The 24,865-nt window shown below is 41.6% G+C and overlaps 4 protein-coding genes across 5 annotated transcripts in view; 3 read left to right on the forward strand and 1 right to left on the reverse strand.

Annotated features, from left to right (window-relative positions):
• tesk2 (testis associated actin remodelling kinase 2) overlaps positions 1 to 2,724 on the forward strand; it is a 29,498-nt gene extending 26,774 nt beyond the window's left edge. The window contains exon 11 of the mRNA XM_083525771.1: positions 1,149 to 2,724. Within this exon, the coding sequence (XP_083381897.1) occupies positions 1,149 to 1,978 (830 nt within the window). The 3' untranslated portion in view covers positions 1,979 to 2,724. The remainder of the gene's footprint in view (positions 1 to 1,148) is intronic.
• Positions 2,725 to 3,009: 285 nt separating this feature from the next.
• toe1 (target of EGR1, exonuclease) lies at positions 3,010 to 7,117 on the reverse strand. Its single transcript, XM_083525867.1, has 7 exons — positions 6,732 to 7,117; positions 6,603 to 6,643; positions 5,740 to 5,836; positions 5,504 to 5,662; positions 4,536 to 4,795; positions 3,989 to 4,151; positions 3,010 to 3,744 (listed from the first exon to the last, which is right to left on the reverse strand). The coding sequence occupies exons 1-7, from the start codon at positions 6,846 to 6,848 to the stop codon at positions 3,130 to 3,132; spliced, it is 1,452 nt and encodes a 483-aa protein (XP_083381993.1). The 5' UTR covers positions 6,849 to 7,117; the 3' UTR covers positions 3,010 to 3,129.
• Positions 7,118 to 7,345: 228 nt separating this feature from the next.
• LOC310717681 (uncharacterized protein) lies at positions 7,346 to 10,402 on the forward strand. 2 transcript variants are annotated; one of them, XM_083526077.1, is made up of 4 exons: positions 7,346 to 8,041; positions 8,422 to 8,581; positions 8,922 to 9,094; positions 9,902 to 10,402. In XM_083526077.1, the coding sequence occupies exons 1-4, from the start codon at positions 7,892 to 7,894 to the stop codon at positions 10,274 to 10,276; spliced, it is 858 nt and encodes a 285-aa protein (XP_083382203.1). In that variant the 5' UTR covers positions 7,346 to 7,891; the 3' UTR covers positions 10,277 to 10,402. The 2 variants fall into 2 exon arrangements, with proteins under 2 accessions (XP_083382203.1, XP_083382204.1); XM_083526078.1 differs by having other exon boundaries at positions 8,925 to 9,094.
• A 2,409-nt stretch (positions 10,403 to 12,811) lies between these two features.
• Positions 12,812 to 16,676, forward strand: selenop2 (selenoprotein P2). The gene is made up of 5 exons (XM_083524936.1): positions 12,812 to 12,951; positions 13,035 to 13,312; positions 14,067 to 14,279; positions 14,434 to 14,542; positions 14,622 to 16,676. Exons 2-5 carry the CDS (start codon positions 13,095 to 13,097, stop codon positions 14,886 to 14,888), a joined length of 807 nt encoding a protein of 268 aa, XP_083381062.1. The 5' UTR covers positions 12,812 to 12,951; positions 13,035 to 13,094; the 3' UTR covers positions 14,889 to 16,676.
• Positions 16,677 to 24,865: the final 8,189 nt, after the last annotated feature.

Consider the following 24,865-nt stretch of genomic DNA (forward strand, 5'->3'; position numbering starts at 1 on the left):
AGAACATATGGAATGTTCAGACAGATGGAGAGCGCTCCTGTCGTTCAGCATTAAAGTTCCTTCTAACCTCTCACCATTCTTTAGAATTATGAAGCTGTATAACATGCAGGACCACTTCCTGTCCGTCAGGGTCGCAGGGGTTCGATCCACGGCGACCCCCAGGTTCAGTTACACTCGTGATTTTAAAGCCTGATCTCTAATTTCCTGTGGCACCAAATCCAGGAAGTGAGAGAGGGCCAGCGCTTTCACTGGACATCCCATCAATCATTCAGCATCCCTTTAGTTCTGTTCCATTTCGGTGTTGTTGCCACCTGAGCAGCCGTTTCTCTTTTGTTTGGGTTCTGCTCATGTGCTAAGCCGGAGCGAACATCTGCTCTTTTTTTTCAGCAGTATCCCAAACAAGGCTGAGCGATGGCACAATGTTTGTAACGCATGAGATTCCACACATACCACGATTTCAGTCTCGAGGTTCAACCCTCTGGTACGCACTTACCTTTACGCCTGGCCCGAATCCAGGACGCATTCGTTTTTTAGCTCGTGGCGCCCCCTGGTGGTGAATGACATCAAAACGTATTTATACAATTCCAGTCAAAAGTTTGGACACACCTTTACTTTTACTTTACTAATATACCGCAGACAAATGATGACAGAACGTTCCAAGGTTTTTTTTACTTACTTTTATAGTTTTTTAATCATTATATATAAAGACTGCAGACATTAAAGTTATTATAGAACAAATACGGAGTCAGATTCTTCAAAGTAGCCCCCTTTTTGCTTTAATGAGTGCTTTGCACACTCTCAGCCATTCTCTCAGGAAGCCTCATGAGGTAGTCACCTGGAATGGTTTACCAACCCTCTTTGGAGCTCCCAGAGGTGTTAAGTGCTGGTTGACTGCTTTTCCTTCACTCTTTGGTCCAACTCCTCCCAAACCATCTCGGCTGGATTTAGATTTGGAGGCCTGGTCATCTGATGCAGCACTCCATCACTCTTCTTCTTGAACACTTAGATAACCTAGAGGTGTGTTTGGGTTTGTTGGAAAACAAAAGATGGTTCCAATGCAATGGCATGACACTGCAAAATGCTGTGGTATTTTAGTTAAATAAAAGTACACATTTTTCAGCCTTTTGCTTCTGTGTGTCCTTGTTTAGGTGATAAGTTCCAGGGCATAAAGAGGCTGAACCCTTTGGGTCTACAGGACGATAAAATCCCGCCCAAATCGCCTCGCCCAAGGCGCAACATCTGGCTCTCGCGCAGCCAATCGGACATCTTTTCCCGCAAACCAGGCCGCAAGGTCAACGTCCAGGACCCGTACTACAATCCCGGACCACGAGGAGTCGCCAAGGTCAACCCTTTCATCGCTCGCGAAGACCTCAAGGGCGGCAAGATTAAATTCTTTGACATGCCCAGCAAGTCGGTGTTCTCGCTCATGTTTGACCTGCACTCACCACGAGGCAGCATGAGCTCGTACCAGTCTCAGACCAACGCCGCCAGCTCCTGGCCCGAACTGTGGCAGCTGCCGGGACGACATTGCCACTCCCTGCCCGTGTCTCCGCAGCACGTGCTGTCCGAGGCCTTTAGCTCGGCGAGGAGCGAGGGCGGAGACGTCCGGCCTAAAGCGCTCAGCAGCTGGGCGAGGAAATACGCCGTGCCCGAGATCCCGGCCTACAGACCCAAACCGGCTTCCAGACGGAGGGCGGGGGTGGAGTCAGACGAGAGCTCCGTTGAGATCGAGGAAGCCATGGACTGCTCGAGCAGCAGAGGGAGTTTCTTTGATGAAATTGACTACAAGGAGCAGAACCAGATGCCCAACGGAAACGGAGAGGACATGGAAGCCGAGGATGAAGAGAATGCGGCCGGTTTGTTCTCGCTGAACAGCAGGAACCCGCTTCCTCCGAGTGCGCGGGACAACGCGAAGGAACATCGCTCCATCGTCCTCGCGCCCGCCTCGCCCGACCTCCTGTCCCGGTGTGACATCTGATAAACCAGACTCGTACCTAAAAACATCATCGAGCAGGTGAAGATCAAACGAATGTATTTATCTTAAACGGACGCGTCCCGTGACTCGCACAACGGCGAACCATGAAAAAACCATGAAAGCTAGAACGAACAGAATTCTTTTTTGGGTTTTTTTTCCTTTCCCTGGGGTATTTAAGCGTTATTTCAGCTATTCACTCGTATTGTTTGCACTGTCTGCAGCTCCTCTTCATCAGCACCCGATCGCTGGGAGAGAAACATTCCATACGCCAATTCACCCCTTTTCAAACGAGTATTTCTGCAGAGATAAAAACCTTTTCTAATAATAATAATAATAATAAAGTGTCCGTGTCTGTAACTACTTAATAATTTGTAAATTGCACTTGAATCGATGAACTTGATGAATTATTCTTTTTGGAAGCTTATTTTTTTGGTTGTTGTTGTTGGATGTCACTACATTTCTATGCAATAAAATGAACTGAAGCAGACTAGTTTTATATTAATATAGAGAGAGGCTCTATTTTGATATTTATGAGGGAGAAAAATAATTTTACGAGGTCTTATTTTTCCTGCTGGTCAACCGTGTGATGTATCATTTCTACCAAAGACGGATCAGGACCTGCTTTTTTGTTTTGTTTTGTTTTGTTCTATTCGTATGTTTTTTTGGAGGTTTTTCTATGTTTAAGTGCATGTATGTATATGTATAGTTGTTTAAAAAAAAAAATAAATGATTTGCTTTTGTGTCGTTTATACTTTTTTAAGTTTTTTTTTCTCTTCAAACTTCAATGTGTCATATGAAAGGGGGCGGGGCTTGAATCAAGTCAAGTCCCAATGGGGGGGGAAAGACTGTATGAAATTAAAGTTTCAGTTTTCCACGTTTATTAAAATTCCCAAAAGCGTGAAATGGTGAGCGTGTGTGAGCACGTCGACCTGCAGCGACGCCCCGGAGCGTTCCTGGGGTAAATTCATGCACTTCGACTGCATAAAAAACACATTTGCAGCATGAAACAGTAAGAAAGCACATCTTCACATCTGTATATAAAAACTGAATGCTTTATTACGCCATTGAAAGGAAAGATTTTGCTAAAATCGTGTGTGTGTGTGTGTATATATATATATATATATATATATAAACCATATCGGGAAAAAAACGTGTCACATGCTCTCGTCTTCTTTTGGGAATCGTTTTTTCCAGATGTGCTCCATCTTGGTCACATGGGCTCTGGAGGATTTCGAGAAGGTGCTCTTGGCGATGTGAAGAGGAAGGCTCTTGCCGCTCAGGTACAGCTTGTTGGCGCATGATGGGATCCAGGGTTCTGATCCGTCTCCGTTCCGGATGCTCGCGAAGGCGAAGATGTATCCGGTCATGAACGCGTCGAAGCCGGCTCGGTGCGTTCCTCCTTCCGCCTTCTTCACACGGGTGTCAGGACGTTCGTTTTCCGTCGGATCGTGCGTTTGAGGAGCGTCGTTTCCGTCCTTGTCCGGATCGCCGCCAGACTCTCCAGCTGGAGTTTCACCCATCAGAATCTCATCGTGAACTTTCTCATCTTTCTCTGGTTCTCGTTTCTCCTCGTCCTCCACGTGAGCCTTCTTACCCTGCGGTGACCCGTCGTCTTCCTCATCATCTTCCTTCTCCTTTTCAGCCTTTTTCTTCTTCCTGCGCTTCCGTTTTTTCCGCTTATCCTCTTTGCTTCTCTCGTCTTGCCGGATGATGAGGTCCGTGTCGTGAGACATGGTGCAGCGGGAGCCGGTGGGACACCATCCGTATGCCTGCGACGGGAAAATGGACACTTAAGGACACATATGGAGCTGAATTTATCGTCCTGGATGCTCAACTCGTTTATTCGTAAAAGACTTTCTGGAAGGAGTCTCCAGTTTCAGTGCTAAAAGAGGCAGGTGAGGGGAGGGAGAGCACGTTTGGCGAGAGAGACGTCACACGATAAAAACAGAAGACGTCGAAAAATCGAACTGCTGATTCATTTTTTTTCCCAAAAAGCCCAAATAAGAAACTTACAGAAAACTGAGGGCAGATGTTCGGAGGTCCATCACCACCATAGCTGTCGAAACAGGGCCTGTAGTCCACGTAGCTCTGCAGACGGCCAGAGTAATTACAAAACTCCAGAAAGACGTGAGGTCCGTCCTGAGCTGCTTCCACCGACCTGCTGTTGTCCAGCTTACTGAAAGCACAACATCTAAAACTCTAAATCATCTTCGGGAACACAATCGCATCATATAGATGCAGATTACAAAAGACTTTTAAAAACATCTCAAATTTCTTTCTGAATCTTGTGTTTACAGAAAATCTTTTTTTAGGTTTTAATATATATTATTTGTAATTGTTGTTTTTATTTATTTATTTTATTTTATAATCCTGAAGCGGAGTCTGGATTTTTTTTTTACTGTGCAGTGAAAACATTTTTTCTTCCAATTTCATTCTTTTGTTTTTCAGTCACTTTTTTTTTTTTCTCATAATTAATTTTACTCTTTTTTTCCCCCCAGGAATTTTTACAGAATTTTATGAAACGTGCCCGAGTTTGTTTTGTTGTTTTCCCTCTACGTACCACTTCTTGTAAGCGTACTCCAGGTACGAGGCTGTGAGGCGGAGTTGGTACTCGGTGGCGTATTTGGTGTCGTACACGCCGGAGGGGAACATCTGTGAAAGGTCGGCGGTGAAGGTTCCCAGTTTCTCAGGCAGATGAGCGTAGAAGCTCTGGTACAGGAAGATCAGGTCGATCAGGCCGTTATGGAGCACCAGAGGTTTGTTGGCCCTCAGGAGCTCCACGAACAACGTGCGCATGGTCATACCCTGAGGTTCTCCACCCTGCCACACACACACACACACACACACACACACACACACACACACACACACACACACACACACACACACACACAACACTTATGTGTTGTGTGAATATGTTTTCATCACATTCACACAACACTTTATGTTTTCATCACATTCTCTCAGTTTCTCAAATCTCTCGCTCTTTTTCTCTCTCTCTCTTTTTCTCCAACCTCAATCACTTTATCTCTGTCCCAATTCAAAGGTCCGTCTCCATTTCTCAGTCATTGTTGCTCGCTCGCTCGCTCTCTCTTTCTCTCTTTCTCTCTCTCTCTCTCTCTCTGCATTCTTTTATTCCATTTCCTACCCCCCCCCTCTCTCGCTCGCACTCTTTTTTTATTTCTCTATTTCCATATTCAATCTATTATGTCTCTTTTGTCATTTCTCTCTCTCTCTCTCTCTATTTCCTAACCCATGCGCCATCTTTCCTGCTTTTTATTTCTATATTCTCTCTATTTTCTTTCTTTCTCTCTCTCTCTCTCTCTCTCTCTCTCTCTCACTTGGTGTGTGAATGTTGAGGAACACTAAATGTAACTATAAACAGATAAAAAAATTTAATTAAAAAAAGCACTGAAACAGGAAACTGATCAACTGCAGGGTCGTCACGGCGACTAGACTCGACTCGTCACGTTCTGCCGCGGTGGACTGTTTTTGCTGTAGCGGCAGGACGCGTGACCTCCGACTCACCATGTCGTTTCCCTTGTCGTACGGAACGCCTTGAGCGTACTGCTTGTTGAAGTCGAAGCCGTGCTGAACCAGGAACTGCACGGACTGCGGCTCGATCACGTACTCCTCGGCGCACAGCAGCGTCAGGTTGTACACCTGCACCAGGTACGTGGTGTCCGTCTACACGCATGTTCACAAAACATCCGGTTACACAGCAGCCCGGGAGCCGAACGCGGCCTACGGGGGAAAACGCTCACCTTCCCGTCGAGTCTCTTGTAACAGGCGAGTCCCAGGGAGAGAACGGAGCGAGTCCGGGCGGCGTGGCATATCGCTTTATACCGATCCTCGATCGACCTGCAGGAGAAAAACAAAACGTCTCAGCTGTCGTCTCGCACAGAATCTGCAAAAACGTTCGCTCGGCAATAAATAATTCTTAAGACGGTGGGAGGGAATCGCCGTCTCGGGCGTGTATCGTTTCCATGGAAACGAGCGTCCAATTCCTCCAGGTTTGTGGTAACAGTTTGGAGAAGAACCACATACTTTTGTCCATATAGTGTATATGAGTAGCACATTCCCATCACATTCCCATCACATTCCCATCACATTCCCAACAATCATAAAACAGATCCTGATTCCAAACGGTGGCGCCTGTGAGATCGACCGCTGTCACGACTGCTCCCACCGCAAATTGTTTATTTTATTTATTGGTAAAGATACAATTTCTATTTACATGTTGGATAGTCGGAAATAAGCATTTTACAATGTTGTACTCTGTATGAATGTCTGATTGACAAACTAAATTTGATTTGAACCTTAAAGAAGCTGTCAGTCATTTTTTCTGCTTCTCTGCTGCTGCTATTAAAACTATCAGTCTATCAGTTGCTGCTTTTCACAGAAACTAATTACGCTTATTACTGCACCTTTAAAAGTGACTTGTATATTAAACAGGGGGGCGGAGCTTATTTCCGGGCCGGAAATAAACAGGTCTAAAGCAATGTATTGCATGCTGATGTTCATGTCTGCATTTTACCAGCTGTGTCTTTAAAATCAAATGATTGTTTTAGGTGTAGAAACGTACTAAAGATTCACTGATTGCTCCTTTAATACCTTTAATACTCACTCTGCTAGAAGAGCTTTTCTGGCTCCGAGGCCGCTGAGCTCCTGGAGGAAGAAGAGGAGAGAAAAACCGGTGGTTAATGAAGGGAAAAGAGTGAAAGTGTGAATGATGGAGTGAGTGATGGAGGCTCACAGTGTCCAGGGCAATGAAGGAGGAGGTTTTAAAGGAAAGCACCATAGCAGGCCATAATTCTTTAAAGTTATTACTCTGAACATCTATAACAGGAACCACTATTGAGGAGCTCATCATTTATTTGTATATTAATAATAATAATAATAATAATAATAATAATAATAATAATAATAATAATACAGACACTAATGCTGTTTGTTATTTAAATGAAACCTCTCATTTAAATCGGATTAATTTTTACAATCATGATAGCATTTGTCGGATTTTATAATTAAAAAAATATATATTTCTTTTCACTTAATTCTACGGGGGAAAAAATGCTGCAAGTTTCTTTTCGGAATCAAACAGCCAACGCTTTCACGCCTGACTTCCTCTCCATGTGAGTCTCTCCATGTTGTTTGGTCGTGTTTCAATTCTAAAACCACACTTTGACCACAAGGCGCCCTACCTAGTGCGTAACAACGCATTCTATCTGCACTACATAGGGAGCCTATATAGAAAACCTGATGCGATTTGTAATTCAATCTGGGGTCCTGATAGAAAGCAGACTACACTAGATGCCGTAACTTTTTTTAAATAAAACAAAATACTTTTAAATTTGTATTACCAAATAATGACGCGTTCAGTAATTATTAAAAGTGTAATAAGTTATTTGGGACTTGGCTTATTATAAACGTTGATATTTTCCGTTTATTTTATTTTTTTTCTTCAGGCAACAGTATGAACAGCTAACAGAGGGGCGTCATTAACATCGCCTGTGCGAAAAAGACTCAGGCGCCATTTTGGCTCAAAGAAACTCAGGGTTGCACTTCTTTTCCAATGTATATTGTATAATTTAGGTATAATCCGACATATTAGTTGGTAGTGCGTGTTCTCAAAGACAACAACATTTTAGCTCTTTTATCCAGAAGATTATTTGCTTGACAGGCAGAATATAGCCTTGTAGCGACGTGTGTGATATTAGCTAATTGTCGCTAACGGTTTTTTTCCCCTAACCGTTTTCTGAGAAGATCGATATGATTGGCTAGAATTTCATTCACAGAAGCCATCTGCCAATCATACAGCGTTTCGGAGCACCGCCAACCAATCATAACACTCGAGGGCGGGAATTTGTATGAATACGGGTAGGAAGCATCGATTAGCTCATTCTGGTGGAAACAATGGGTGGATGTTCTGCTCCGAACTGCTCCAATTCTACAAGCATCGGAAAACAACTTTTCCGTTTTCCAAAAGATCCGATTCGGATGAGAAAATGGCTGATAAACTGCCGACGGGACTTCGTGCCGACCCCTTGCTCCAGACTCTGCCAGGCAAGTGGAACCATGAGCGGGGGGGAATGTTTTTCAACCGAACGCAAAATCAGGTGGCGCAAGACGTCAAGTCGGGCCGCCATATTGGAAAGGTCCAGATTCTTCTCTCCATCTCTCTTTATCACACATCTGTAACAGTGGTGTGTGTGTGTGTGTGTGATGTCAGGGCTGTAACAGGGATGTGTGTGTGTGTGTGTGTGTGGTCAGTGTTTGTATTTTGATGTACATGTATTTTGCACTAAATGTAGGAACAAAGACTACAAATCACCTGAGCTCTAGAAATCCTGAGACGGTCTAGCTGACTTTTCCAAGATGGCTGCACTGCTGCTCCTGGTCTTAAGCTTAGGCTCTGGAATAAATCTTTCCCCGATTGTACGCAGGATCATTTTGAGGAGAGTCAGTTCGAGGAGATCGCCAGGTCACCAACAGGGGGAAGGAAACTGAAACCCAACGCAGTTCCCACACTGTTCAACGTCCCGAACCCGCCCTCACCCATCGCCCAGCACACACACTCCACCCTGCCTCTGAAACTTGACCCAGGTGAACGACTCGCCTTCACACCTGTGTGGAGAAATATATATGTATGATTTTAACTTCACAATCGTACGCTATGGTCACAGAAATGTTCCATTAGGACGTAAAAACCAGTTATGACGTGCTACAAGCAGAGAAGATGCATCTTCAACATGCCAGTTACAACAAATAAAATCAAAAATGGGAAAGAAAAAGTCAAAACTATATAAAGAAATGAGCAATTCAGAACTAAAATGTATTTAATTTATTAAAGTCTGAATTCTTATTTTAATCACTACACAGTTTTAACATCTCGCTGTCGGCTCTTAGCTGTAATGTGAACTGTAACATTCTCGACTTGGTTCAGCAGAGAAAGATTTGAAGGTCGGGGATCACGGCTACGCTCGGCGTCAGCCGCGGGCCGAGCTCGAGGAAGACGAGCTGCAGAGAGCGGAGGAAGATCGGCCGTGTTCTCTGTGTCAGCACTATAAAACCCAGCTGGAGCAGCAGCAGCAGCACACGGCCAGGCTGCAGAGAGAGGTCAGATATCTTCTCCTGTTCACCTACACAACCAAAAACCAAACAGCACAGTGGCAGAAACAGCAGCCAATCAGGAGACAGAGTGAGAGTGCGAGAAGAGAAACCAGTGAAAAAGGCTGATCTTAAACTAACTGAAGAAAAAAAAAATTCAGCCATGATGGAGTTTCATCTTCAACAGATTAAAGCTCTCTTTCAGCCCGTCTCTCTCTCCATCTCTCTCTCACCATCTCTCGCTCTCTCTTCATCTCTCTCCATCTCTTTCTCTCTCTGTCTCTCCATCTCTCTCTCTCTCTCTCTCTCTCCAGCTCTCTCTCCATCTCCCCCCCCCTCTCTCTCTCTCTCCAGCTCTCTCTCCATCTCTCCCCCCCCCTCTCTCTCTCTCTCTCTCTCCATATCTCTCTCTCTCTCCAGCTCTCTCTCTCTCAGTAAAATCTCTGCGCTCGGGTTATAAAGCAGACGTTCTGACTGTAAATGCAGTTCTAATCTTCAGGGTCAGGAATACATGGGACACGTCCCAATCCACACTCTCTCGATCCTTTTAGTGAATAGAGTGCGGTTTGGGACGCAGCCCTGGTTTATAAATAATAGAGGAGAAGTTGCGACTGGAAAATGTTTTCAGTACCATTCTATTCCATCAAAAGGTGATATTCAAAGACGTACATCCTGCAGATCATTTTTATATTCTCTTCATCGTATCTATAGCATCATGACAGCCGTGTGTTTTTAGATCCTCGTGATATTAAAGTTAAATGATATTGTAAACACTCATGCTTCTGTTTCTGGATCATGTTTGTTTTTTCTGTGCAGGTGGAGGAGATGAAGAAGCGCTTGCACAGGCTGAGCAGGATGGAAAAAGGCCTGCAGATGTTCCTATACGAGGACCAGATCCGAGCCCTGACCCTGACCAAGCGCTCGCGCCGTGCCGTCTGGTCCCACGACACTGTCCTGACCGCTCGGAAAATCCGCTGCGCCGTCGGAGTGAAAGGATACGAGTTCCTGCGAGAGCTCGGCTACCCTCTGCCTTCGTACCGGACCCTGTGTAACCGACTCGAACCCAAAATGATGATGAGCGCGAGCATGCAGGAGGATCTGGCAGAACTCGGGCTGGGGATCATCACTGCCTGTGAGAGTCCAGACGAGAACGGGACAAGCGACGAAGCACTGATCGGAATCATGACATAAGACTGGGTTGTTGCTAGAGCGTGTGTGCGTGTGCGTGTGCGTGTGTGTGTGTGTGTGTGTGCGCGTGTGTTTTCTTTATTTTATTTTTTGATCAAATAAACTACTAACCTACTGCATCTTCTCCAGCAGACTGTTCCATGTGTAGATTTTTTCAATACAGTAAATACACCACAGCTCTGTTCCATTCTGAATTCTGATTGGTCGGAAGGAGTTGATTAATTTTCTCCAACAGCAGCTGAACTCAAAACCGACCCACATCAAAAAGCTACATCAAAAAGCTTCGGGATTAGATTTGTAACACACCAACAGATGGCGCGCAATCCAGACTGAATTTAGAGGAGGAACATCAAAAACGGCAGATAGTTGTAAATATTTATAGCATGTATTACAACTTTTGACCAGTGTGAGGCGCTGGCATTTAATGCGTAGCCTAAAATAAATTAAAGCCTGCACACAGAGTCACAGGGAGCACCGACTTTCATAAGTCAGTGTGCCTAAAGACATGGGTCCTGTCTACTCGCCAGATTTGCGAAGATGAAGATCTAGCTTGCTGTTTTGACACCGTTACGGAGAATCGCAGAAGATGCTTGACAAGCTTCGATGTTCTAGAAGAGACAGAAACCCCGAGAGCACTGTATCGCTGTGCAAGGGGACTATTTTGAAGATGATACGATGAAACGTAGATAAATAAATACTTTCTTGTAAATAGAGCGAAAATGTCTTTAATACATCCACACCCTGTAGGTTATCGGAAAATTCCACCGCATCGTTCCTTCTTTTCCAAAATTTTACTCTTATTTTTCCTTCATCTCAAACATTAATCAGACTGAACGTGTTTGTTATCTGCTTGACGCAACTCTCAAACCACCCGTTACCTTCATCCATCCGGAACCTTTTACAGCTTCCTGTATTCATATCCTGGAGACCTGGCCAGGGTTCGAACCCTCAATCCAGAGGCAAAGCTCAACCATTTGAACCACAGGATCTCACACTTGCACAAACTTTCTCTAATTATAACAAGTTCGAGCTGAAGGTGAGACTCGAGTCAAAGCCTTCAGACAGCAGAGACTGAACACTAACCACTACACCACCACCACCAGCTCAAATAATGTGTTCGGAGGAAGAGGAGTTTGGGGTGGATTTTGTTCAGCTCCTAGTTGGGAAAGGTTCAGCACTCATCACCCCCCTGGAGGTTCTCTCAGTAACAGGAAACCATGCATGTTTGGGGGGGTTTCCTGATATTCCCCTTTTTTTTTATTCCAGTTTATTACAGGAGAATAGGTTTTGAATATCAGTTTTTTTTTATACAGACAACTCTCAAGATAATGTGAAGCTTGGACAAAATTTAGAGGATGAGTAGTAAAAAGCACAAAGACATAAGCATGTAAGTCATGCAGGAAAGTAGCGTCTGAGCTACTTCATGTCTGAGCTACTTCATGTCTGAGCTACTTCAAAGTCATCACTTAGATACAGACTTACATCCTGTTGATTGGCTTTGCTGTCTGATTCGTGGCTCATTGAGGAGAATCTGTTTAGAGTAATTCATGTCTGTATAAATACGATGATGAAGAGGAGGATGAGGATGATGTATGCCAAATTTGGCGACAATTTAACCAACTTCGTAAGAGAAATCGTGAAAAAGGTTTTCTAACAAAATACAAGATGGTGGAAAAAACTAAATGACTCAAGGTTTTTTTTTTCACATGGTTCTCCAAGTATGCAGTGGAAACAGTAGCCCAAAGAAATAGGAGGAAGAAAAGAAATAATAATCGTGGGAGAATAAAAGAAGTGGAATAAAAATTTTAATGGAATAATTGCGAAAACAGAATTTGTCCCAAAGTAAACGACCCAAAAATTAACAGATGAATTAATAAATATTTTTATATGTAATAAAAAATTAAATAAAATGTAAGAATGATATTTTATGTAAAAAATTGTGGAACAGGACTTTTTTTTTTATTTCTATATTTTGTTACATCATTTTATTATCCAAATATGATGAAATTCTGTATATCATGAGAGAATCAGAAGCAGGATTTAGTATGTACCTGAATTAAAACACACCGTAATGTTTAATAAACACAACATAAAAATAAATGTTCAAACTGTAAAATCTAGAAAGAAGTTCATGAGGGTTCCTGTACTGTTCCTCTACTGGTTGATGATCTTATTGATCAAACCCCTGCAGTACTTCAGTGTGGTTTTGGGTTCATCTTATCTGAATGGATCGTGCGTGGGATTTTGTGTAGGCGGTTGTTTTTACACAACCTTCCACCTGAGGGGATTAGCAAATGTTTAACTCAAACAAACAGTCACAAAATGGTCCACAGTCCCCCAAAACAAACAAACGTTCCAGGCAAACTTTCACCTGTTGCCGATCTTTCACGTTTACATTCTCATCACTTTTAATCGCTCTTGATACGTTTAATGATGAGTTTTCGCCCAAATGTTTCTGGTTTGTTTTGTTCGTACGCAGCTTTATTTTTTTTCCGCCGGATCAATGATCGTGATAAGAGATGTCAGGCTCTTCGTGATGGAACAGTACGAGGCTCCTCCTGTATTGGTTTGTGTGTTTGTTCAGAGGAATCCGCCTTCCCCTGGACGGGGCTTTAAAAGTTCCTGAGTGAACGGTGACTTGTTTTTCTTCCAAACGCGGAGTAAGTGAGATAACCGAGGTACGTATTCAGCTCTCAGTTTGATTTCTTACTATAAAACAAACAATATGACCAATTTTTTTTTCTTTCTGTCTGTTTCGTAGGTTAGAAATCGAGAGATTTGAGCTCACCTCCTTCCATAAGGAAGGGACAGCCACGGAGCCATGCGAGCACTGCTGGCTCTGTGCTTGGCCTCGTTCCAGGGCCTGCTCTGGACTTCACTACTGTTCGTGGAGAGAAGCAGTAGCGAGTCAACCATCTGTATGCTCGCACCAAACTGGGAGATCCAAGGCCACTCTCCCATGAAGGAGCTGTTGGGAAACGTGGTGGTGGTTGCGCTTCTGAAGGCCAGCTGACACTTCTGCCTCACGCAGGCTACTAAGTGAGTTCAAATCAAACTAAATGATATAACAAAAGAATGAACAGCACAAATACTGCTCTTATCCATGCATTTATATCATAATAAAGAATGGTGTAATAAACAGTGTTAATTAAAATGTAATAAATTAAATAAAAATGTATTATTATTGTGAATAAACATTATATTGCAATATATTATTACATTATATACATCATCAAAAAAATAGATCTAATAAAAATATTTACAATATAAAGTATACTGTGTAACAGTATACTTTATATTGTAAATATTTTTATTAGATCTATTTTTTTTATTGATTAGATATTAGTTTTAAAATAGAATATTCTTCAATTATTCAGTAATCCATTATCAGTGGGTCTTTCACACTTTAATGCATTAACACAAAAGTAAATAGATTAATACATTAAATATAGAAACAAGACTTGCACAATCATGTGTATTGCGTAACAGTTCAGGAATTTTGTTTAAATTGCGAATTGTTTTATTAAACACATAGCAAGTCACAGATGATCAGTTATTGCGTTTGGAATTGTAAACACACTCTGCACAGGTTCTGTATTTATATTTATTCACTGTTGGATCTATAAAATGTTCGCTGTACTGAAAATTGTCGGATTTTCTAATGCAATGATATAAATATAGAAATAGGAGCAAAAGTTGGCTGCGGCATGCAAATAGCCTGCGTTCGTTATAAATGATAACGTGGTGACGAGTGAAACAAGTGTTTACCTTTGAATTCTCTTTGTGACTACAGACTGGGGGGCCTGCGTGACAAGCTGGCGAAGGGAAACCTGACCCACGTTGCGTTTATGATCGTAAATGAACAGGACGCTCACTCCAGAGCCATGTACTGGCAGCTGAAGAGACGGGCAGCAGAGGGAATCCCTGTGTACCAGCAGAGCCCACTGCAGGACGACGTTTGGGACACGCTGCAGGGGGACAAGGACGATTTCTTAGTCTATGACAGGTAAAATTATAGAGAGTTGTGATTCTTTTCAAATTCTCATTTTGTTCCCTGGATTTGATCTGTCCTCGAGGCTGAGCAGGTCACAGTGATGTGAAAAAGCCAGACCTGGCACCCTAAACACTCAGCGCTTTCCTTTCTCGTTCTGCCTGAGTAGATGCGGCCGTCTGACGTTTCACATCATGCTGCCGTTCAGTTTCCTGCACTACCCCTACGTCGAAGCGGCGATCAGAGCCACGTACCTCCAAGACATCTGTAACTGCACGGTGAGGGAACTGTCTCTCTGGTCACCTCAGCATGCGCCTTAATGAACATGCTAACCATGTTTCCTTTTCTATTTATTAGCTGTATTCAAACAGCAGCAGCAACATGACCACATTAAGAAGCTTTGAGCAGGATATGACTGAAACAGAATCAACTGACAACAACAACAAGCAGCACCAACATCACCATCTTCATCATCAAGATCAACATCATATTCACATTAATAACCACAGCCAGAATGGTTCCTCCCCAAAGCCAATCAACACACAGACCACCAACACCAAGAAGGTGAAGGAACACATTCACCGTCACGAAGAACATCTCTCAATTATCCACACGCACAGATAAGCCTTGTTTTTTACATACACACCTGGACCAGGATCAAGAAACGGGGTTGTTTTAGGGGGAAAAAAGGGTGATTGGCTACAAATCGATGATTTAATTCGATTTTTTTACATTTACGGAAATTATATCGAGCAATTGAGGATTACAGAGTCACCACTTGTAGATGGGTGGCACTGGGATTAGAACTCACAACCTTCAGCAGTCCTATACCTTAAGAAAAAATTAATAAAATGTATATTAACGATTGAGAGTAAAAGGCTGAGGTGCATGTGAGCTGCAACAGCTGTAATGTGGGTGTGGCTAAATGTAAATCTACATCTAAATCTAAATGTAATTTACGTTTAAATTTATCGTGATTCGTTTGTAAATACTGAGAGGTGAGAAGACCTGGGGTGCAGTCAGCGTTCACGTTCAATCCAATGGTGTTCAGTAGGGTTGGAGCTCTAGTGCAGGAGATCTTCCACTCCAAACCATAGAAAGCAGATGTTTATTGAGCTGGCTTTATGCACAGGGGTATTGTCATGCTGGAACAGGTTTTGGGACTCTTAGTTCGAATGAAGGAAAAATGTAATGGCACCACATCCAGAGACGTCCAATACATTTGTGTGCCACACATGGCTGGAAAATATCAGGTGTCTCAATACTTTTGGCCGGTAGTCTATGTGTGTCTTTATTTGCAATAAAATGTAGGTTTATTTAAATGTAAGTCTATAACCAGCGTTCAGGCGGAGAAACGCTCGTCATGGGTTCCTCCTCAATGCTCTTAATGAAGCATGTACATCAAACCCGACCCGGTGTGTGCACGTGGATGCTGAGTCGAGGAGAAGCGCATGGAGCACCAACACACGCTCTGTCCAAGATACTGAGAACCAAGAACCTGTCACACTGAAACTGCTAATGAACTGGTATGATGTTTTATATGGGGTTATATAGAATTCTGTACAATAACGTAGAATAATGTGAAGATGCATTGACAGAAAGAGCGATGTGACGTGTGTTACTGCATAAAATACTGTTAGTATATTGGTTTATATATATATATATATATATAATTAAAGACCATTACAAAATGCCTTTTTTTTTAAAGTTAATACCAAAAATATACTGATGAATGCTGATGATTTTTTTCCCTGAATAAATTTTTTATTCACTCAGCAAATCTTTACCTTTTTATTTTTTTTTTCTATTTACAACACGGAATTTTCAGTTCTGATTAATGCTGGCTGTAAAGTTACAATGTTAATTAATTAGTTACCATAGTAACAGCTCAATCATGCACATAATCTGAGACCAATCATAAACAAATCATAAAAATATTCAGCAAATAAAGTCTGTAATCGTTTATATTGTGAAGTTCTATAAGGAAATTTAACATTTACTTGACGATAATGAAAGAAGTCTCCAGTGTCATGGCTTTGTGAAGCTGTGAAACAGGGGTCCCCAAAATACAGTCCCCCACATCTAGAACAGCCCTCTGAACAAAGCCAGAGACATATTTTGAAAAATTTTATTTTAAATATTCATTTTTAATATCTGTATTTGATAATGAGGGTTGGCTTTCAAACTAACATTTCCCTCAGTTATTAATAGAGCTCGAGGCACGTTTTTTAAGGCGAGTGCGATCCAACCACGCTATCAGTCGATCTCTAGTTGTTAGCGTAGCCTAATCGTTTGTTAGCATATGCATATGTATAAGTACAATGTTCAAGTTCAATAAATATGAAAAAAATGTCATTATGGTAATGTTGGGAAGTTTTTTAAATTTTAATAAAATAAAAGACTTCTAATTTATGGCACTAGTGGTGGCTCAGTGGTGAAGCCACTGGGTTTTTGCTTAGAAGGTTGGGGGTTCAGGTCCCCAAGCTACCACCACTAGGTCCTTAAACAAGGCCCTTTAACCCTTTCTGCTCCAGGGGCGCTGTATCATGGCCGACCGTGCACTCTGACCCCAGCTTCCTAACAACCTGGAATAGAAAATAGCAAAAAAAGAATTTCACTGTGCTGTAATGTATATGTCACGAGTAAAAGCCTCTCACTATCTCCATCTGACACACATGCATTATAACCTCACAGAAGGATTAATGATCCAGGCAATGATTCTAGTGCATTAGAGCAGGAAATGAATGCACACGACAGAACAGGAAGTGGGGAAACACCGAGTTCTAATTTAGCGTGCAGTTCTACTGAACACCACCAGGTGGCGTCTTGCATCAGATATCCACCACCGACTTAATTAATACACCAAGTCTCACCCACACACCAGATAACCAAAAGAAGATTGGATTAGATGTACATTGGTGCTGAAATATTGTGATCAGGAGGTTTTGTGTATTACACATTTTTCACATGAGCTCATCTCATTCTGCTGAATTATACAGCTGATGTGCAACTATGCTAATAAATTCTTCAAGAAGCTTCCCTAGTCAATTAGTATAAGAGAGGATCTGAAGATCTTCCACTCCAACCCACGTGCAGCAGATCTTCATGGAGCTGGCTTTGTGCACAGGGGCATTGTCATGTTCAAACAGTTTTGGGTCTCCTAGTTCAAGTAAAATTCAAAAGTTTCATGATACTGCTTTCAAAGACGTCTGATGCAATTGTGTCCCTCCAAGCTTGTGGTAACAATTTGGACCACATATGGCTGGAAAAGTCAATACTTACTTGTCAATATATTGTAGGTACGCTAATATGCACCTAGGAATGCATGCAATTGTTCAATTATGTAGGTATACACAGATGCAAAAGAGAGTATATAGCTGTGTAGTGTGCTAGAAAGCTAATATGCTTGCATTGCAGTATGAAAGTGATCTAGTATGCAAGATATTTGTATTTGCAGTAGCAAAGAGGAATAGATAGCGCTATCTATATGTGTGATATTTTTTTATATATTCACAGGTAACAGTATGAAAGTAGGCTAGTGTCTAAGTGCATACGTAGGCATGATAGAATAATTGTGTATTAGCATGTAAATATCTAGGTGTGCTAGTGGGCAAGTATGCCAGTATGCTAGCAAACAAGTGTGCAAGTAAGCGAATGTCATAGTATTCTTGCAATAAGCATGCTGGAATTTAAGTAGCCCCGTATACACATGTATTAGTTGGTAAATATGCTAGAAGAGTGCTAACATGTAAACATACCAGATGCTAGCATCTAAAACTTCTTTTCTCCTACAGCAGTTGAGGTGTTGTGTTGGCCAAGGACAAAATACACACCACCTGATCTCCAAAACTATTGAAAATCGGTTTATTGAAACAATTTTGAGCTTGACAGAGCCGTGTGAAGTAGTGCACTTATTTTTTTTCTGATAACGTGAAATTGTGTATAACTATCAAAACACTTACAGATTTTCAAGGTAGAGATTTTTTTCTATTATTTAATTTTTCCTTCGAGCTGTAGCCTTGCACTGTAACACACTGTACAAATCATTTTAGTGCTTTTATACTGCTACTGCAGTATATCCCCCTACACACATTCACACTCACTCACACACACATGCAGCGACTGCTATTATTTACAGTCAAGTGCACTTACTCTTAATGTTCAATATAATCAGAGCTCTAGTTCGTCGCGTACGCTGTGAAATATGCACATATATTATATTATTTATATTCACCGCATAAACAAAAGTAAAAATCCTTAAATATTTGCATTTGTTATTTATCTGAATTTATTTATGTATGCTAGGATGCAAACATATACACGTTTTCTGATGTATGCAAGTACACTGCTATGGAAATGTGCTAATGTGCAAGTATGGATGTAGTATATAAGTGTGCTCGCTGATATGTAAGTCTGCTAGTTTGCAAATATCCATGTGTACTACTGTAAACGTACGTTAGCATAAACGTGTGCTAATAAGCAAATATGGAGGTATACAAGTTTGTGCTATGCACGTTTACCGATACCAAGTATGGATGTGTGTAAGTCTGCTAGTATGCAAGAATGTTAGCATATACTGATCACCATTCTTTAAGACTCCTGGGTAGGCTAGACCATGTCTCAACTTACAATATTTTCAAGTTACGATGTGGTCATTGTGACGCATCTCAATCGTAACTAGGGGAATACCAGTACTATTAAGGGGAGTGGGCTAGTGTACAAATCAACTAGCATACAAATGAGCGAGTATGAGGCTTTCTGATTGTATGTTGTACGCGAGAATGCAAACCTGACACCTGCTGCTTTTTTTCAATGTTTATAAAAAAGCAGAATCCGGCAGGTCATTTTAAACGCTGAACAATGGCACGTTTTAAAACGAGGATGCGATGATACAGATACAGTTTGCTAATAGTTTACAGTGATAACCTGGTAGTTCTAAACTTCCCCTATTTGTTAGCAAGATTAGCTCTTAGCCTTAATGCAAATGTTTGGTTGTGATCTCGTTTATCTTTGCATCCCCCTTTGTTCTGAAGGTGTATGGGACAAACCACACATCTCCACACACACACACACACACACACATACTATTTCTCTCTTTCTCTGTAATAGTAACCCCTCACCCTCACACAACCCTCCTCCCTCCATCATTAGGACCTCTGTAACGCTCCAGCGATCAGGATAAATTGAAATAAACCCGAGTGGACTTTACTTATCTAATCTCCTTACCACCATGACACTTCATCTGTCTTACATGTACTAGGTTCAGCAGCAACCAATCACAGGTTAGTTGAAGGTTTTGGCCCACCCATATCGGCAGTGCCTTTCACACAACCTGAGTGTGCGTGTGTGTGTGTGTGTGTGTGTGTGTGTGTGTGTGTGTGTGTGTGTTACTGGTGAGTATACTGGTTAATACAAAACCCCGTGCGTGGTCGTGCAGTAGTATATAATACACTAGCTGCTTGTATGAAGCAGCTACAAATGCGATACGATTCACTTTTATTTCTTCTGTTCAGACGGACAGAAAATCATCAATATGCTTAAATGCCTTCTGACTTGTAACACATGGCCCTTTTACAAACACGCCTTTGTAGTGCAAAAACAAAGAAAAAAGACGAAATAAAGCCAGACGTTCTTTTCCTGTTGTGTCTGCAGGAAGATGCAGCTCTACCTCTGCCATGTTAATCTGTATGCTATGCGACTCTCGGGACACGCTTCGGCTTCCGTAGTGTTGTGATACGTCGTATTTACGTAGCAGCAGCGGTGCAGCTCGAGATACAGTTCAGCAACGAGAAATTGATCTACATATCAAATATTGGTTACAAATTATTGGTCACTTGCTAAATAAAATAATAAAAGTCTAAATTATGTATAAATATGATTCGAAGATGCAAATCCTTAGCATTTATGTGTTGTATTTTAGCTCGCTAGTGTGTTTAAATATGCACTAGAATAAAAGTATCGGGTAAATTTGCTAATAAACTAAGTTGTTATGTGTGCAGGTGTAAAAGTATAATATTAGTTAGGATTATGCTTCTACACTTCTGTTTAAAAAAAATGAAAATAAAAAAAGATGATAATGAGCTTCGTGCCAATCATATCGTATCGGGTGATTGACAAGCCGAGCATCTTGCTTATCTTCTCCAGTGTGTGCGCCTCTGTATGGAGGAGGATAGTCAGAGCAAAATAACCTAGTTATTATTTTGAAGAACCCTGCAGCTGTGCTTGAAAAATGCAGCTCTAGCACCTGAGTGGCATGTGTCACAGCAGGGCTGAGCCGCTTTTCCAGAGGAGGAAGGTAATGATACGGAATTGCTGCCAGGAAGCTGCTGGAATATTTGATAGACTTTGTCCGAAGCGATGCAGGCTCTAAATGTCAAGTGCTAACTCGCGTTTCGGGTGGACTCTTCTCTGTTTTCCTATTGAAAAGCCAGCTTTTCAGAGTTCTTTATTTCATGTCGTGTGTTATGAATGTTAAATGTGCGCTGAGGAATTTAATGCTGAAATGAGCTGAACGTCTGAGAGACCTCTCCGGTCTGTCGAGGTAACGAAGGAGACAGCAGTCCCTCTCCGACCTGTCACGCCGCTGACAGAAGGTGCCTGTGGAGGGGTTTTTTTTGCGAGTGTCCCACAATGCCGTCGACGGTGATTTACAATAGGCCACCTGCCTGCACGAGTCCCGGAGTCGTGTGCGGTAAATAGCTGACAGTTCTCTGGGTGTGCCGCTAAATGTCACTTTCCCCCAGAGATGCCACATGAAGGCCGTTCCTCAATGCCGCTGTCACTTTAAGTGTGGGCCATTCTTTGTGGCTGAACCCTTTGTCAGAGATTGTAGTGAATGTCCTTCTCAAAGAAGCGTTCTTGAGGAAGAACAACAACACAGGATGAATGTCTGCCAACCTTCCTACCTCCTTCACTCACTCGTTCCTACTCAGGCGAGATTTTATTTCACTTATTGTCTAAGGAAAAGAGCGCAGGAGAAGAAGGTGTATATACTGTATGCAAACCTGATACTTTATACTGAAAATAAAAAAAAGATCCAGACAGAAATCTATTTCTACCAACAAATAATTATCCGTGCTCTCTTTTTATATTTTAACATCTATAGTTGGATATAATGTCAGTAGATTCACAAGATTCTGAACTGAAATGATCAGAATGCTGAAGTATATGAAATACTAAAGTATGTAAAGTACCTGAGGGTATGGAAAACTGAAATTCACAGAATACTGAATTATTTATCGATAATTATACTAATAATTAAAGAATACTGAGATGCTCAGAATACTGAAGTGTGCAGAAGATTGGAGTGTTTAGAATACTGATGTGTGAAGAATACTGAAATGTCTGTGGTGAATAGTAAAGTTTGCAGAATACAGAGGTATACGGACTACTGACATGTGTGGGATGATGAACAGTTAATATTAAACTCTAAAGAGTACTGAAATGTAAGAAATACCGAAACATATGGAATTCTGAAGTACCTGGAATACTGATTTTACAGAACACTGTAAGGAATGCTGAAATGTTCAGGATAATGAAGTGCAGCAAATAGTAAAGTTTACAGAATACTGAAATATATTGTATGGACTACTGATGTGGATTATAAAACATAGGGATTGATCAAATGTATAGAATTCTGAAGTGTTCTGGAATATTAAAGAGTACAGAATACGGGCGTTTAGAGAATACTAAAGAGTAAGGAATACTGAAACGGTTGGAATGGTGAGTTATATGGAATACTGTTTTCTTTTCTTTTTTTTTGTATGGAATACTGAAATCTGTGATATTAAAGCATACAGAATACTGAAGTTGAAGGGATACGAAGAAATACTATAAAGTTCGGAATTCGTCAAGTATTCAGTACGTAGCGAACATGGAATACTGTAGTGTAATGAATCGTGACATGGAGAGAATACTGAATGGTATAGAATAGTAAATGTGATCGTGTATGTTATACTGAAACGCACAGGATATCTATGTGTACAGAATACTGAAGTGTATAGAATACTATAATACTGAAGTAGTTTTATATCGTATGTAAATGATTCCCGTTATTTCTGTCAGCTTTCAATTTTGGTGATGGAATAAATCCAACTAGAACACATTCTTATGTTTGGATTTTTTTTTTCTTCATTTTCTATATTAACCTGAATCCTAAATGCTTCCCTATTAGACACACAGTGCACAAGGCCATAGAGTCATTATTTTATACAGTGTAGTGCGGTGCACTGATCTAGGAAGTAGGGCACTGGCTCCCAAATGGTTCCCTAATGCACATATAGTGCCCTAGGCTTTTTTTTTTTTACGCACTGAAGTGCAGTTATATAGGGAACAGAAAGCCATTTGGGATTTAACCATCTCCAACACTGCAAAGCCTGGAGTTTCGAGTTATTTCCCCAGTTTCCCCGGAGAATCCCAGACTCTTGCTTGAAGCTGCAATTACGAATCACTCAGAGGGCCTGGGTCATCTTGCAGTGGTCCTGGTCAGTAATCACACACACACACACACACACACACACACACACACACACACACACACACACACACACACACACACACACACACACACACACTCAAATCAAATGGGAATTAGGTGAAGGGCAGCTTCCAGACAAGTTCAACCCATAGTACTTAGTGAAGTTCTCTGAGGATCCAGCAGGATTGGATTTAGACCTAAAGTGTAGCAGATACAGCAGTGCATTTCAGCATGTTATTTCACTGAGAACATGTCAAACGTTCTTTGTATTGAATTTAGGGAAAATCAAAACATCCAGGTCGAGAGTCGGGAAACAATTAAAGGATGCAGCTTTCTTGGGCTGTGGTTTTTTTTCTTTTCTTTTTTTTTTTTTTACTCTGAAACCAATATAGAGCTCAGTTTTTCATAAATTGCCTGTCAAAAATGATTTTGGCAAACGGTAGAACGCACGCACAACAATGTCAGAACTGTAATCTGTAATAAAATCCACTTTTGTCATATTGAAACTGGTCTGTTAAAAAAAAAAAGTGCATCCAAAATCTTTTCATATTTTTATTCTTTTTTTTAAAGATCACTATACGATGTCATCGTTAGCAGGTTATAGATAGGCTACGTCTACATGAATATTTGGCGTTTTCAGTCGTTTCCAGAAAGTTGCTCATCCACACTAAAACGCTCTTTGAAATGGCGCAGCAATGCCGTCCACCATCTTGGCTCAATTGGTCACATGACTAATCGGAGAGTTTTTTACAAAGCTCCGTTTACTTCGGCTAAAAAAAACCACGCCGTCTCAGTGTGGACAAAAACGGAGAGAAAAATATGCGTTTTCAAACGAAAAACTATTAGAGTGGACACGGCCTTAGTAAAATTCTCTCTTGCTGTCTACCTCCTCTTTCACTTCCTGTTTCCTGCTTCCTGGTTTTTACTTCCTGGTTTTTGAGCGGTTTGAGAATTCAAAATAGTTGTTTCCTGTCTTTTATCCGGATGGAGATTCCATTGAAAAAAAGAAGAAGAAAAGAGTGTAAACACGTGTAATAGCTTTAATTCGAATCACTTCAGCGGTTATTCTAAAACGTGGGTTTCAGCAAACTGCATTTATCTGCTAAAAACGTCAGGAGCTTCAGGAATGCTAATGTTTGCGTCTGTCCACATGTTAGAGAAATTAGAAACACCATGAAAAAACCAAGAGAGCGTTTGAGACACATTCATGGCTTCATGTGCAGTTTCAGAGGCAAGGAAAACAAACACAGACCTGGGAGGTTACGGGTGAGTCACATGATGTTAGGATGTCGTGTCACAGAGCTGGAGATAAGGGCCAGTGCATCGGCGTCGCTGTGAAAAGCATTTCATCATGGATGGCAGGAAGATGTGCTGAGCTTTGGGGTGAGGGTGTTACAAAAACAGTGGATGGCAAGCTTCCTTTCTCCCCCACTCACGTACGCAGAGCATGCCATGATGAAGCACTCGTTTTGCACCCTGGTGACACGAGCTTAATGTTTTCGATCGTCTGATTGATTGGGGCCTCAAAGGCATCACGAACGTACGCATTTTTTAGCAGCGAATGCGTCTTATCCTGCGTGAAACATTGTGCGTTTATACACGGGATCAAGTTTTCATACAAAATGCTGTAAAACAGAGATGCAGTCCATCCCAAGCAATAAATCACATCAAATCTGTGGCTCTCAGTCAAACTAAGCCACAAACATCAAACTGCGGCTCTAAAGAGATCCAAATCCGTTGCTAATTAAAGATCTGAGAGATTTAGTGTTGATCTGTTGACTAAAAACAACTCATTGATGCATGACTCTCCATTTATTCATTGATAATTTATCTCACTTGGGACCTCCCTGGATGCTGTGTGGGATTTACCTTATTTATTTGTGAAAGGGAGAGACCCATCTGTGGGAGACAGCAACCATTTCACTGCTCCCAAACGAGTCTCTATCAGCATCACTGAGAGCTTATCAATCACCCTGAGACCTGCCCGAGCGAGATTTAGAGGTTTGGTCAGGGAGAGAAGGGACTGTTTTAGGATGCAGAAGGTTCAGGAGAAAGAACGTACCAAAGAACGAGTGATAAAATGGACTCGAAAGTGATGAAATAAAAAAGGGTTGATATTAGAATG

This window comes from Silurus aristotelis (assembly GCF_946808225.1).
Source record: "Silurus aristotelis genome assembly, chromosome: 22".
NCBI classification, from domain to species: Eukaryota; Metazoa; Chordata; class Actinopteri; order Siluriformes; family Siluridae; genus Silurus; species Silurus aristotelis.

Coding starts and splice junctions, on each gene's coding strand:
- LOC310717681 (XM_083526077.1), top strand. CDS start 7,892: ATGGGTGGATGTTCTGCTCCGAACTGCTCCAATTCTACAAGCATCGGA. Junction 8,042..8,421: donor CTTGCTCCAGACTCTGCCAG/GCAAGTGGAACC, acceptor GATTGTACGCAG/GATCATTTTGAGGAGAGTCA. Junction 8,582..8,921: donor GCCTCTGAAACTTGACCCAG/GTGAACGACTCG, acceptor GACTTGGTTCAG/CAGAGAAAGATTTGAAGGTC.
- toe1 (XM_083525867.1), bottom strand. CDS start 6,848: ATGATGAGCTCCTCAATAGTGGTTCCTGTTATAGATGTTCAGAGTAAT. Junction 5,837..6,602: donor AGAAAAGCTCTTCTAGCAGA/GTGAGTATTAAA, acceptor TTTCTCCTGCAG/GTCGATCGAGGATCGGTATA. Junction 3,745..3,988: donor ACATCTGCCCTCAGTTTTCT/GTAAGTTTCTTA, acceptor TTCCCGTCGCAG/GCATACGGATGGTGTCCCAC.